The sequence below is a fragment of the Aotus nancymaae genome, unplaced genomic scaffold (assembly GCF_030222135.1).
Source record: "Aotus nancymaae isolate 86718 unplaced genomic scaffold, 86718_ANA_hifiasm-v0.15.2.pri h1tg000099l, whole genome shotgun sequence".
NCBI lineage: Eukaryota > Metazoa > Chordata > Mammalia > Primates > Aotidae > Aotus > Aotus nancymaae.
In genome coordinates this window covers 8,123,734-8,137,686 of record NW_026988514.1, presented here as the reverse complement: position 1 = coordinate 8,137,686, position 13,953 = coordinate 8,123,734, and the positions used below count along the sequence as shown (strand labels likewise).

General features: G+C 43.3%; 1 protein-coding gene across 1 annotated transcript in view; it reads right to left on the bottom strand.

The window, feature by feature from the left end:
• The window catches only part of VSTM4 (V-set and transmembrane domain containing 4), an 87,764-nt gene that overhangs the window by 35,812 nt on the left and 37,999 nt on the right, over window positions 1-13,953 (bottom strand). The window contains exon 5 of the mRNA XM_064370062.1: window positions 6,386-6,419. Coding sequence (XP_064226132.1) covers window positions 6,386-6,419 — 34 coding nt within the window. The remainder of the gene's footprint in view (window positions 1-6,385; window positions 6,420-13,953) is intronic.

The window sequence follows — 13,953 nt, the reverse complement described above, 5'->3', positions numbered from 1 at the left end:
GCTTTCTGTACCATTCATTGCTGCACTGTAACTTCCCTCATTGGCAAGTACTTTATTGTCTCAACCCCATAAGAAGAGGTAAAGCAAAAGGTCAGGAGTTCATCTAGCTGAAAACTGCCTTTGTGGTTCCCCTTCAGTCCTCTCCACCACTTTCTTTAGCTTGCCCTGCAGGAAGGAAAGCATCTGGATCCAGTGAAGAGGCATTGAAGAGTGGACTGCATCACAGCTCTGTGCAAATGGGGGAATTTCATTTTTACTCTTGAGTTTCCAGGCATTTTTGGAGCAATTTCGTATCCTCCAGCTGAGCTGCTCTCAAGGCTGTCCTCCCCGGGAAGGGCACATTTAATCGCATAGATCCCTGAGACACCACTTAGGCCCTGCTCTCTGCTCTGCATCCTCAGAGCAGTCTGCCTTGGGAAAGGAACAGTCTCCCACTCCTGAAGCTCATGGCCACCCCTCCCAGAAGATGGCAACTTCCAACCTCAGGGACAATATATTTATTTTCCTTCCATTGAACTTTTCTTAGCAAGTCATGGAATTCCCTTGAGTCCCCAGGTTCTGCCCTGGTCACTTGGCAAGGCCCCTCGTTCAGTGACCGCAGCCTCAGAGTCAGCACACGGGCCTCTTCCAGGGGAGCAGGCAGACAGATGAGGATGCTGGGACCTGGGAGATCCTGGCACAACAGGGACAGGAGGAACTGCCTGGGCTGCAGAGGCAGAGCACAATTCAGGCCAAAGCCAGGTGTAAAGGCAATAATTGACCAGTTCACTAGCCAGGCACTGTGGCAGCCAGTCTGGGGTGCACTAAGTCAAACAGACATGAGGTTCTAAATGGGAAAATGAACACAAAGTTGACCAGGAGCTGACTACCAGGTTTATGGGTCAAGCCTTGGCCCCAACAGGGTCCTGGGATGGAGGCAGAGTAAATGCAGGCTTTCTAGAGGCAAATCTTGGGTCAACAGGAGACTGCTCATAGGGAGAACTGCCACTCAGACACCCAACCAACCTGACAGTGCCCAGCATGGCTGGCAGAGCAGAAGGCAGCCTTTGAACAAGATTCTGTGGTCATCCTGACCTCAGTTATCCCAGGGCTGAGGGGAGATTAAACTCTAACGTCCGCCAGGGTGAGATGGCATCCTTGCTCTCCTTCCAGCCTCAGTCAGCCCCAGCTCAGAATGGGGCAACTGGAAGGGAAAGAAGAGGGGCCCCAGTCACCAGAGGCTGCTTGCTAGACACAAAAGGTCAGATACAAACATCACAGAAAGCAAATCCTGAGCATGCTGGTGGGCTGATCCTCCACAGCTCTAACCATCTCCAGCCATTACCCAAGTCTGAAATGCCAGAATCACCCTGGTCTTTGGGGCTTCATGGGGACATGTACTTTAAAAAAGAAACAAATTGTTTTATTGAGGCATAGTTGATGTACCATAAAATGTACTGATCCTAAGTGTACAATTCAATAGCTTTTAGATTTATGCATCATTACAAAACAGTTTTAAAACATTTCTATCACCCCCAAAGTTTCCATCTTGTATATTTATAGTTAATCCCCACTCTCATCCTCAGCTCTAGGAAACCACAAACCCACTTTCTGTCTCCATAAATTTACCTTATCTAGACATTTAATAAAAATGGAATCATACGATATGTAATTTTTTGCACCTGGCTTTTTCCACTTAGTATCGTTGGGGCTCATCCATGCTTTGGTCCATACCCACAGAATGTTCCTTTTTATTACTAAGTGGTACCTCACTGGGTGGATATATTCATTTTGTTTTCCCATTCATGAGTTGATGGATATATCTAGATTGAGGTTTCTGGTTATCATGAACACAGCAGCTATGAACAATGTATATATGTTTTTGTGAGACATAGGCTTTCACTTCTCTTGGGTAGAGTCCTATGAGCAGAACTGCTGCGTCATAGAGTAACTTTAATGTTTTCAGAAACCACCAAATTGTTTTCCCAAGTGGTGGAATCATTTTATGTTCCCACCAGCAATGTACAAAGACCCAATTTCTCCACATCCTCGTCAGAACTTGGCATTGTCTATCTTTTGGATTATAGCCATTGTAGTGGTGGTGTAGTGATACCACACTATGGTTTTAATTTGCACTTCCCTAATGAGTAACGATACTGAACATCTTTCACGTACTTGCTTGCCATTTGGATACCTTCTTTAGGAAAATATCTATTCAAATCTTTCATGACTATTTTTAATTGCATTTTCTGTCACATCATTACTGAGTTGTGAGAGGTCTTTAGGTATTTTGGGAACAAGTTCTTTATCGGTTTATCTGATTTGTGAGTATGGGGCATATTTATCTTTTCATTTTCTTAACGGTGTCTTTGGAAATGCAAAGGTTTTTAATTACATCAATTCTTTCATTTATAAATCCTGTGTTTACTGTTACAATGCCCAACCCAAGGTCACAAAGATTTTCTCCTGTTTTCTTTTAGAAATGTTGTAATTTTAGCTTTTAAATTTAGGTCTAAGATCCATTTTTAGTTAATTTTGGAGGCAATGTGAGGCAAGGGTCTCAGTTCATTTTTCTATATATGGATACCCACGTGTCCCAGCACTGTCCTTCAAAAGAACTAAGCTTTCCCTTTAGAACTGTCCTGCCATCTCTGTCAAAATTCAGTTGGCCATAAATACAAGGATTTATTTCTGGACTCTCTTTATATCTCTTTATCTATATACTTTATGCCAATACTTCAGAGTCTCCATTAGACTAGCATTAGAATAAGTTTTGGACAGAAGAACTGTAAGTCCTCCAACTTTGTTATTTTTTCAAATGTATATATATAAAATCTAAAATCAGCTTGTCACTTTCAACAAAAAACTGTTAAATTCCACATCTGGAGATTTTCCTGCCATCGTTTTGTTATGAATTTCTAGTTTGATTTCACTAGGCTCAGAGAACACATTCTCTATGATTTCAATTATTTTAAATTTGTTGAGGTTTTCTTTTTGCTCAGGATATGATCTATTTTGATGAATGTCCCATGGAGCCTTAAAAAAAATGTGTTTTTTTAGTGTTGGTTAGAGTGTTTGATCTATCTCAGTTGAGCACCATTGGTAGATTGTGTTGTTTAGATCATCAATATCCATGCTAATTTTCTATCTACAGCAGACTTTTCAGTTGCTGAGGGGGAGGAATTGAAGGCCCTAACTAAAACTACAGATTTACCTATTTCTTCTCTCGGCTCTTTCAGTTTTTGCTGTTTAAATTTTGTGGTTCTGTTGTTTAATGTGTACTCATGTGGAAACTTGTATTTCTGATGGATCGATCCTTTATCATCTAATTTCCCTCTTCATCTCTAGTAAGGTTTTTTGCCCTGAAGTCCATTTTATCGGCTATAGTATATCCACACCTGATTTATTTTATTGTTTGTGTGTTATATCTTTTTCCATCATTTTACTTTCAATCTACTTATGTCACTGTGTATAAAGTGAATTTCCTCTAAAAAGCATACAGTTACATCATTTTTCTAATCCACTCTGCCAGTCTCTGTGATTTGACTGATGCATTTAGACCATTTACATTTAAAATAAATAGTATTTCAGCAATTAAGGCTATCATATTAGTGTTTGTTTTCTGGTTATTTCCTGTAGTTCTCATTCCTCTGTTTCTTTATGTTACTTGCATATATTTTAAGATCTATCTAGAGTGATTCTGAATATATTGTTTTTGCAAAGTTATGTTAGTGATTGCTTTGGACATTACAATATAAATATGCAACTTCGCACAGTCTACCTGCACCAACATTCCATTGCTTTGAATGGACTTCTGACTTCTATTTAGGTATTTTTACCTGACTCACTTTTAAACAGTGTTGTTCTGAGCATCAGACAGTTCTGTAATTTTTATTTAAATCCTCAAATGTGATTTTTAAAACTCATAACTATTCATGGAAAGAACAGTCTACCATATGTACTCTTATTTCTGCTCTTTCCATTATTGCCTCTTCCTTCCTAAGGCTCCAAATTTTTTTTCTGTTTCAAGATTGTATTTTAGTCAGTATTTTAAAGTAGGTCTGCTAGTGGCAACCTCTTTTAGCTTTCCTTCTTCTGATAATGTCTTTATTTTCCTTTCATTCCTGGAGAATAGTTTTGCTGGATATAAAAATTTGGGGTTGACAATTCTTTTACTCCAGTATTTGAAAATGTGCCACTTCTTTCTGCCCTTCATGGATTCAGAGCAGAAATGAACTGTCACTCAAATTTGTTTTCTGTTCAATTATGTGTTTTTAAGTGGATTTTATTGGGGTTATCATGCTTGGCATGCACTCAGTTTCTTAAACCTATAGAGCTTTGTCTTTTGCCAAGTTTGGGGCATTTTCAGCCATGAGGTCTTCTAATACTTTTTTAGACCTACTCTGTTTATCTTCTCCTTCTGGAACTCTGATGATAGAATGTTGGATCTTTTGTCCTGTAGGTCCTTGAGGTCTATTCATTTTTGTTTGGTTTTAGTCTATTTTCTCTCTGTTGTGCAGATTAGATAAATGCTATTGATCTGTCCTCCACTTCACAAACTATCCACTGACATCTCCACTCTACTATTGAGCCCAACCAGTGAGTTTTTCATTTCTGTTTTTGTACTTTTTAGTGCTATAATTTCCATTTATTTGTATTTTTAAAAAAATAACTTCTCTTTATTGTCTGAGATGTTCTATTTTGTCAGTTGTTTTAAGAGAATTTGAATTGATCATTGAATCTTTTTTTTATAGAAACTGCTTTAAGGCTGGGCACAGTGGCTCACACCTGTAATCCCAGCACTTTGGGAGGCCAAGATGGGTGGATCACCTGAGATCGGGAGTTCGAGACCAGCCTGGCCAACATGGTGAAGCCCTGTCTCTACTAAAAATACAAAAAAAAAATAGCTGGGTGTGGTGGCAGGTGCCCATAATCCCAGCTACTTGGGAGGCTGAGGCAGGGGAATTGCTTGAACCCAGGAGACAGAGGTTGCAGTGAGCCAAGATCGCACCATTGCACTCCAGCCTGGGCAACAACATCAAAACCGTCTCAAAAAAAAAATACTGCTTTAAAATCTTTGTCAGATAATTCCAACACCTGATTCATCTCAGTGTTGATCTGATCAATTACCTCTTCTCATTCAAGTTGTGACTTTTGTGGTTTTCAAAATGATGGGTGATTTTTTTTATAGTATCCTGTTAGAAGGTTCCAGGTCTTATTTAAATCTCTTATTTTTGTAGGCAGTCACCCAGGTTTATTGTGTAATCCTGGTCTGCTTCTATGGGCTATAGTTTCAATGACATTTTCATTTTCAGAGCCTTTACAGTATTATTTTGGTCTGTTTGATTTACATGCTGCCACTGGGCCCTGTTGGGGCTGCCAGAGAGGGCAGAGGGAGTTTCCTCAGATTTGGAATCTGGATGGTTTTCATTAGGGGAGAGAAGCCTCACATCCATGGAGATAAAGAAGCTTCCTTGCTGGGCCACTTTTGTGTCTAGGTGCCTCTTTCTGGCTCCTCCCTGAAGACTTGGTGTCACCTGGCTGAGAAAGGGAGTCTCAGCCTGGAAGAAAAAGTGAGCTCTTCCTCTGGTGCTTATTGTGGGAGGAGCTCCTGATCCATCCTTTTTGTAGCTGATGCTGGGCTCACTTGTGGTGTTCAGAGGAACTCCCCTTCAGTGGAGAGGAATGAGCTTCCCTGAATGTTTTCTGTTGCTAGACTGGAGTAGGAAAAAAGCAGGTCTGGGTGACCTTCTGCTGTTGAATGGGAAAACACAATTGTATTACAGCTGTGTTACTCCTCCAGTCCTGGGATTCAAAACCAGTTTACCTCTTTTCACCACCTTTCAAAGTCTTCATTTGGTTGTCTTTAATGTTATTTCCAAGGTTTATAGCTTTACTTAGCAGAGAAGAGAAGGAAGAAACAGACTTATGCCATCTCGTCTGTATCAGAAGTTCCAAATTTTTAAACACTTTGATTAGCAATATCTCTTCTATTATGTTACCTTTAAGATATGTCTAACCAGCTAAAAGCAGAGCATACAATAAGTCAGCATTGGTGAAGAGAATTAGGGGTGTCTGTGGTCAAAATGTATCAAAGTGGTTCAGACCAGGTGTGAGCCCCTTCCTAAACTGGGGAGCAGCTCTGCAGAACCACACACTAAGCCTCCTCCAGTAAGCCTGCTGGGCCAGCAAAAGCTATGTGCTCTCTGGATCCCTTGGGGTGACAACCAGACTGTAGAACCTGGAAACATGCAAATGCATGCAGAATACACATTTGTAGGCATATTTGTGGACAGATATGCAGACCTTTAGGTAAAAATACAAATTTAATCAATTTCTTGGTAATATCAAAATAAAGTTAAATGGCAAAGAGTTTCATTCAAAAAAAGGAAGAAAATATTCTTACCTGTTCTGAGGGCATTTCACCAAATAATGTCTCACTGTGAAAAGAAAAATAATAGAAGATAGTAAACCAATGCTACTTCAGATATATATGTTCCAGGAATTACCAGGAAATGCAGGAAGCCAGGTGTTGTTCAGGTATTGGTGCTATACAGCCAACTCTCAAGGCTTGCATACTTCTCTATGGAGGAACACAGCAGAGCCATCACATGGACACCACAGTCACTTAATATGTTCCAGCTGTGGATCTAGCCAGGCATCAAGCCATACACTCCAGACTTCCTGGGTACAAAACCCAAAATATTCATTTTGGGCCAAGGCAAGTTGAGTTGGGGTCCTGAAGTAATAGAGTCACCCACCCTTAAGCTCTAAGCTCTAAGCTCTAATCTCTAAGCTCTGCCTGAGACATAAGAAAGCCCTCTTGAGGCCAGATGGAATAACCTGTCCATTTAGAAGCTCCTTGTTGTAAAACAGGTTTGAATTATCTGATTAATGCTCTTCCAGGACTAAAAAGAGGCCCTTGGGAAAACAGTCTTAGAGCAAAACCTACTTCTACAGTGGGTCTCTTTGAGGAAAACCAAATGATTCTGGCTCCAGTGGAAAAGTAAGAATACCTAGGCACATAATCCAGCAAGTGTCCACTCTGAGGTTCCCAGTTGAGTTTACTTCAAATAGAAGTAAAGCTGAAATAACCAGGGGGACCCTTGCATTGTGTGGTATATTGTTACATCAGTGGACCCAGTGAATCACACCTCCTTGCATCTGTCCACTGACTCTGGGCTTGGCCACATGAACTTGCTTTGGCCAAGAGAACATTAGTCAATGTGTCACAAGCAAAGGTGTAAAAGACATCTGTGCTATGGGGTTTGCCCACTCTCTCTTGTTGCAGGGAACTTTTCTACTACCATATGAGGAAGCTTGGCTAGCCTACTGGAAGATGAGACTACATGGAGCAGACACCAGCTATCGCAGCCAAGGCCCAAAGCAACCAGGTCCCAGGTGATGCACCAAGAGGCTGCAGCTGCATGAATGACTGCAGCTGAGACCAGCAGAAGAAATGCTCAGCTGAGCCCAGCCCAAATTGGCAACCTGTGGAATTGAGAGCAAATACATAGTTGCTTTAAGCTATTATATATGGGGTGATCTGTTATACAGGTTCCAGAGTAAGAAGAGAGAATCTCAGCTTCAAAGGGAGCTGTACAGTTTCATCTGGTTCAACATCCTATTAATAGCTAAACTTTTTCTGCATTCCATTTACTAAGCACCTATGGTATACAAAATAATCTATAGATGCAACAGTCATAACAACCATAATTAGTATTTATTGAACATTTCATGTGTCCCTGACACTATTCTAAGCTTATTAGATGAATCAGTGGTCTTCAGTCTAGGGTTTGCACACCCCTGGGTACTTTTCAGAAAAACAGTTTTAAGGAATCAGTTTCCACGTCCTCACCTCCCATGGTATTCTTTCACAAGAATGTATTCTCTTAGAACACGCCTGAGGTCTGGCTGTATTCATTTCCCCTACCCACTTTTAACATCACCTTTTTCTATTCATAAAATCAAAGCACACCCATCCTAGAGACCTGTCCCAGAGGGAAACATAAATGGGGCAACAAACAAGAATTGATGGAAAATACAAACATTTGTGTCAAGAAAGCAAATTATTGACTAGGCAACTAAATCTTTCTCAAGAGGGGGATGTTTGTAATACTAGTTTGCTTTCAACAAGGACTGAATAATGACCTAATCCAGTTGTCATCTGGTAGGTATTAAAAATCATTTTGAATGATAAATCATGATGTGACTTTTGACATATACCTTGGAAGCAGTTCTAAAAACTGAGGAGTATAAGAAAATTTCACTCATTCATTCACACTCTCTTTATACTGAAGTATTTCAGAACTAACATCTATTAACAAAATTGGTGGTGAATTTTATCCCTAAAAAAATTCACACAAGGGTATATGAGGTAAAAATTAAAATTAATTTCAATAAAAATTCATTCCCAGTAAATTTTGCTTCTTAATGTTGTTAATTATATATCTAAATGTATGATATGTTTATGTCATTTTGAATAATTTTATAATAATTTTCCAAGGTTTACTAATTGTTCAATATTGATAATTCAATCTAAAAATATTTCAACACTTAGACACTTATGAAATGAGGAAATTTAAAAAGTATTAATTTAAATTTGTACACACATATTATCTTACAGATTAAGTATAATAGGGTAATCAATAAAGAACCTTCAAAATAAAAGATGTGCTACAATAGGATGAAATTTTGTAGGGAAGTGTATTGAAGATAAAAGTCAAGGAGAAGAAGGAACAATGCAAAATTTCTAACAGCTAAAGCTTGTTTGGGTAGGTCTTTTTTTCTCCTGATGGCTTTAAGTAAATGAAGACAGTCATTAAATTCAAGACATTTAGATGTAAGAGAAAGATGGATATAATCATTTCATTTTTAAATGTCAAAGATGGAAATTACATCTTTTGCAACAATTTACATTTGTGATGAATAAGTTTAAATGCCAACAAAAAATAAAGACTGAGTGCATAGCAAAAAAGTTTGAAGACCACAACTTTGTATTCCAATTTAATCTTCACAGCAGCCCTGTCATTACTACTATTTTACAGTGGAGGACATTGAAGCACAGAGAGGTTAATAAACTTGCCCAAGGTCACACAGGTGGTGTTATGGGCTGAATTATGTCTCCTCCACTGAGACTAACTGAAGCCTAATCCCCAGTATTTCAGAATGTGACTGCATTTGGAGATAGAGTCTTTACAGAGGTAATTAAGTTAAAATGAGCCCATTAGGATGAGTCCTAATCTAATTTGACTAGTGTCCTTAAAAGTAAAGATTACAACAAAGACAGGCACAGAGGGAAGGCCATGTGAAGACACAGGGAGAGCAGCAGTCTCTTAAGCCCAGAGAGAGGGTTCAGGAGAAATAAATCCCACTGACATCTTGATCTCAAGACTTCTGGCCTTCAGAACTGTGAGACAATAAATTTTTGTTGTTAAAGGCACCCAGTCTGTGATACTTTGCTGCAGCGGCCTTAGCAATCTAATACACCTGGGAAGTGCCAAAGTTGGGCAGCCTGACTCCAGAGCCCTCTTATAACTAGAGTCAACCCTCGTATCTTTGGGGCATTGATTCCAGAACCTCCCAAGGATACCAAAATCCGAAGAAGCTCAAGACTTTTACATAAAACGGAGTCGTATTTCCATATAACCTACACACATCCTCCTGTATACTTTTAATCATCTCTAGATTACTTATAATACATAATATAAAGTAAATGCTATGTAAGCCATTGTTATACTTTTTCATCAGTATTATTTGTACTTTTGTATTGTTATTTTTGTTTTTTTAATCAAATATTTTCTTTCCGAGTTCAGTTGAATCTTCGGTGCAGAACCTACGGGGAGGGAAAGCTGACTGTACTCTGCACCATTCGCAGACTCTAGGCAGCTGGCATCAGGGCTCCTGCAGGTGGGGAAACAGAGTCTCACAGAAGAAATGACCAGACCACTGTGCCACAGCTGGAGGCAAGCAGAGCTGGGACTGCGACCCAAGAGAATCCCATGAGCTGACCGGCGTTTTGGCAAGTCCAGTCCAGGGGTAGCAAGGTGAGCAGCCTGGAGATCAGGAATGCAGGGGACAGTAGAGCAGCTGCACTGTTCCTCGGAGGCAGGGAGCTGACTAAGAAGGGCCAGGAGGCTGGTGAGGTCAGACAGTGCCAGGGTACAGGAGATGTACCCCTGTACGTGACAGGCACCCCTGTACATGCAAGGTACAGGCACCATTCTGAGGTCTCAGCAGGGTGAATGTGGGGCTGATGGTCCCATTAAAGGGACTGCCCATAGGACCAAAAGTGATTCTGGACATCAAAGATGATGTTTACAGGTGCCTGAGAAATAGACTTCACCCAGAGTCACCCTTAAATATGCATAGCATAATTAGTGCTATTAACCTAAATGTGCTAAGAAGCAGAAATCATAAGAAAAAAGATTCAAATGTCTAGAGTTTATGTGGTAGGCAATCCTAGGAAACCCACTGGAAACTGAGGGAGATCAGGAAGAGAGGCAGCTGACAAAGGGTTGCATAATGGAGCCAATACACTCCGTGGGCTGTGGCCTGGCACCCAGGCACTTGACCTAGAGGCTCTGGCTTCATGCAACCATCTTGCACAGAGGTGAACACTCAGGATATGTTCTTCTCAAACGGTGATTTTAGGGTTGTTAAGACTTTGAAATCTCTGAAAGGATGGCTTATTTTTGCAATCTCTCCTGATAAGCAGCAGCAAGCCCTGAGCCACTCCCTACCACCCTCACCCTTTCTTCTCTTTTTCAGCTAGGACCACGCTGCCCACAGTCTCACCCCATGCCAAACCTCCCAGGTGTCATGTCCAGCCTGAAGGCTTTGTCTTCCCCATCTAGACCTGTCCCTATCACCACGGACACTCCATGCTGGGTGATTTGGGGTGGAGGCACCCTCTCCCGCATCTTATCAGGCCCTGTAATAGTGTCGGGACCTCCAAGGCCTGGTTAATGTCTCCCCACCTTACCCTTATGCCCTGACACATTTTCTGACCTCCAGGCTTTGCACAGGCCCCTGTGATAGGATCCATAGATGTTTCTGCTCTATCCGTCAAGTGTCTGCACTTGAGACAAGGATTGTGGCCACCCCAGCATTGCAAGAGGTTCCAGTACTTCAGGCACAGTAAGCACTCAGGAGCATTTTCAGAGTGAAGGGCCACAGTACTCTCCCCAACTCCTGCAGCCCAGCACAGGCGGGGGTCCTGCAGCCTGCAAAAGCACCTCCCTCATTCAGGATTCAATCCACAGCCCCTGCCTGCATTTCCCCAGTGGGAGAGAAACGACCAGGGTGTGCCCCTTACTACACACAGCCCTGTCCACCATGCCAGGCCCCAGAGCCCAGCCCCCTCCAGGAATCAGTCTTGCCTGGAAAACCTTCCAGGCCAACAGTTATAAAGACAGGACCACCTCTATCACCAAGTGGGAAGCTGAAAAGGAGAAGCAAGTCCTCCACCTCCTGCCCCTTTGGCACAAAACGCCACTTAGAGGCCACATTCCTTCCATGCAAAGGACCAGCATGCACAGCTGTCTGTCCAGAGTCCTGTAGTCCCACATGGCAGCCATGAGCCCAGGTAGCTGTCAAATCCCAAAATTTGATGAATCCGAAATGAGATGTGCTGGAGGTGTGAGATCACATGGGACGATGAAGCCACACCTTGGCATAAAAAAATAAATATCACATATCTCATTCATCATCTTTATTTACTGATACTGTTGAAATGATATTCTGGATATAGTGGGTTAAATAAAAAAATGAATTTACTTGCTTCTTTTTACCTTTTTGAATGTGACTACTAAAGAAAATGGTCAGATCACCTCTCTGCCAGGATGAGCAGTCACCCAGATGGTGAAAGTATCTCCCACATCCCCAAGAGGTAAGAGGAACCCTCATTTGAATGTTAGAGTGAGAAGAGTTGGGAGTTCCGAAGACCCACTTTGTAAATAAGGGAGCTTGAATCTAGGCCTCAAGTCCAGCACTCCAGCGGGGCTTACCAACCCCCACAAAGGAAAGACGGGCACTCAGGGGGCCTGACAAGAGAGCTAGCTGAGCAACCGGACACCCACTGAAGGACTGGAGGGATCTCACTCCAGCTGTCCAAGTATCTAACTCCAAGTAAGTGAGCCCTTCCTCCTCTCCAATGCCCTCAGGCCATCCTCAGCTCCTCCTCATCCACGGCCACCCCATTCTATGCTTAAAGGCCTCCTCTCCACCCAAGTCTAGTTGTGGGTGAGACGCCACCCCCAGCTCCCTTTTCTTTCATCTCTGGAAGGAATGGCCACAGGCCCTTAGCTTCATCCTCACAGGGAAGCAGAGTGTGCCCAGGACAGGGGAGGAACTGGTGCTTAACAAGCCTTGGGAGGTTCTGTCTCCAGTTCTGGCACAATCTGTGCAAACCAAGCAGCGTCACAGCTCACACAGATGAGTACAGAGAAAGAAGCCGGGCCACTCCTCTTTCCTATCTAGTTCGAGTTTGTGCATTAAAAAACTGCACTTTTAAAAGCTCAGACACAGAAGTTTGGATTGTTGGAGCCACTCTGAAGCAGCAGGTCGGGACTAATTCACGAAGAAGCAAAGGCCTTTGGAAACCAGTGTGACTGAGGAAGCAGCGGAATAATTCCAGGCTGGGCCCTGGGCCACCAGGATTGGTATTTTCCAGGGTGACTCAGTGCCGTCAAGGCCCTGGGATGAGGTTCCTGGCACTGTGGGCACAACAAAGAGCAAGGACGGAGACTCGCAGCTCGGGAGGGAAGGGGAAAGCAGGTCTGTGCTTGGCAAGCAACGTATGCGGTAATCAGCTCCAGCTCACGTGAATGTTGAGTGCCCTTAGAGGCAAAACGGTGCCAGGCTTGGGGTGAACAAGGCTGAGAGTAACGAGGGGCTGGCCTGTGGCCTCCTGGCTTCTGAGATGGCCTGTGTTTATCTCAAGATCCCACTGGGGATTGCATCCGGAGATTCCCTTGACAAGGACAGCCCCCTGATGGCCAAGGTTTTCTTGAACAGAAACATGGGAGGCTTGGGAAGCTAGCCTGGAAACTGCCTATGTGGCTTCCACACCCCAGCAGTTGGGAGGCTGGGGCTTGACTTCGCTCTACCACTCCCTGGTTTCAGGACCTTCTCAACCTCCTCAGCTGTGCTGTCTGTCAGGTGAAAGTGGTGCGGCTCTCATCCAGAGTCACATAAGCACATGGAGGGGCCACATGAGGTGCCCGGCACACAGCCAGTGCTCAGACAAAGCTTTGGACAGCTGGGGTTTGGGGAGGGCTTTCAGGCACTGTGCACAGGTGCACACGAGACCATCTGAGGCCCTCTCCAGTGGGGATAAGGCAGCTGGGATCCCCATTCTCTGAAGCCTCTCTGTGAGGCCTGGAGGAGGGTGCCAGGTGCTCCCACATGTCCCAGTCTGCCCTTCTTTGCCTTGCTTTGTTTCCCTGACCCTGCCTAGGGCCTAGCAGGTCCTGAAGCCCATGCAGACTCTTGGTCATGCCCCTGAGTCCAGGCAGAAGTGCTTTCGGAGCATACCCAGCTTGGAAACTGCCTATGTGGCTTCCACACTCCCACAGTTGGGAGTAAGGCAGGTGAAAAATAAACCCATTTGTCTACCATGTGCTGAGCATCTGTCCTGAGCCAAATTCCAAGGAGAATGAATTGAATGCGTGGTCCCTGCCTCACACACTGTCCTCTGGAAGGGAGGCCGATGCCAAGGCACATGTGCAACATGCCACAAGCTAACAAGAGTACTCAGGGGTTGAGGACAGGAGAAAAGCTGCGTTGCCGCTGATGATGGGGGTGGGTATTGCAGGGGAAGGCCCTGGAGCTGGCTTTGAAAGACAACACAGAGATACACACAGAGGCTGGTGGGACGGCACAGGCTCCAGAGGAAAGACTCCCACGCTACAGCCTCCACTGGATCCCCGATTGCTGAGCGTGCTGGAGTTCTCCACTGTCCTCTAGATCACC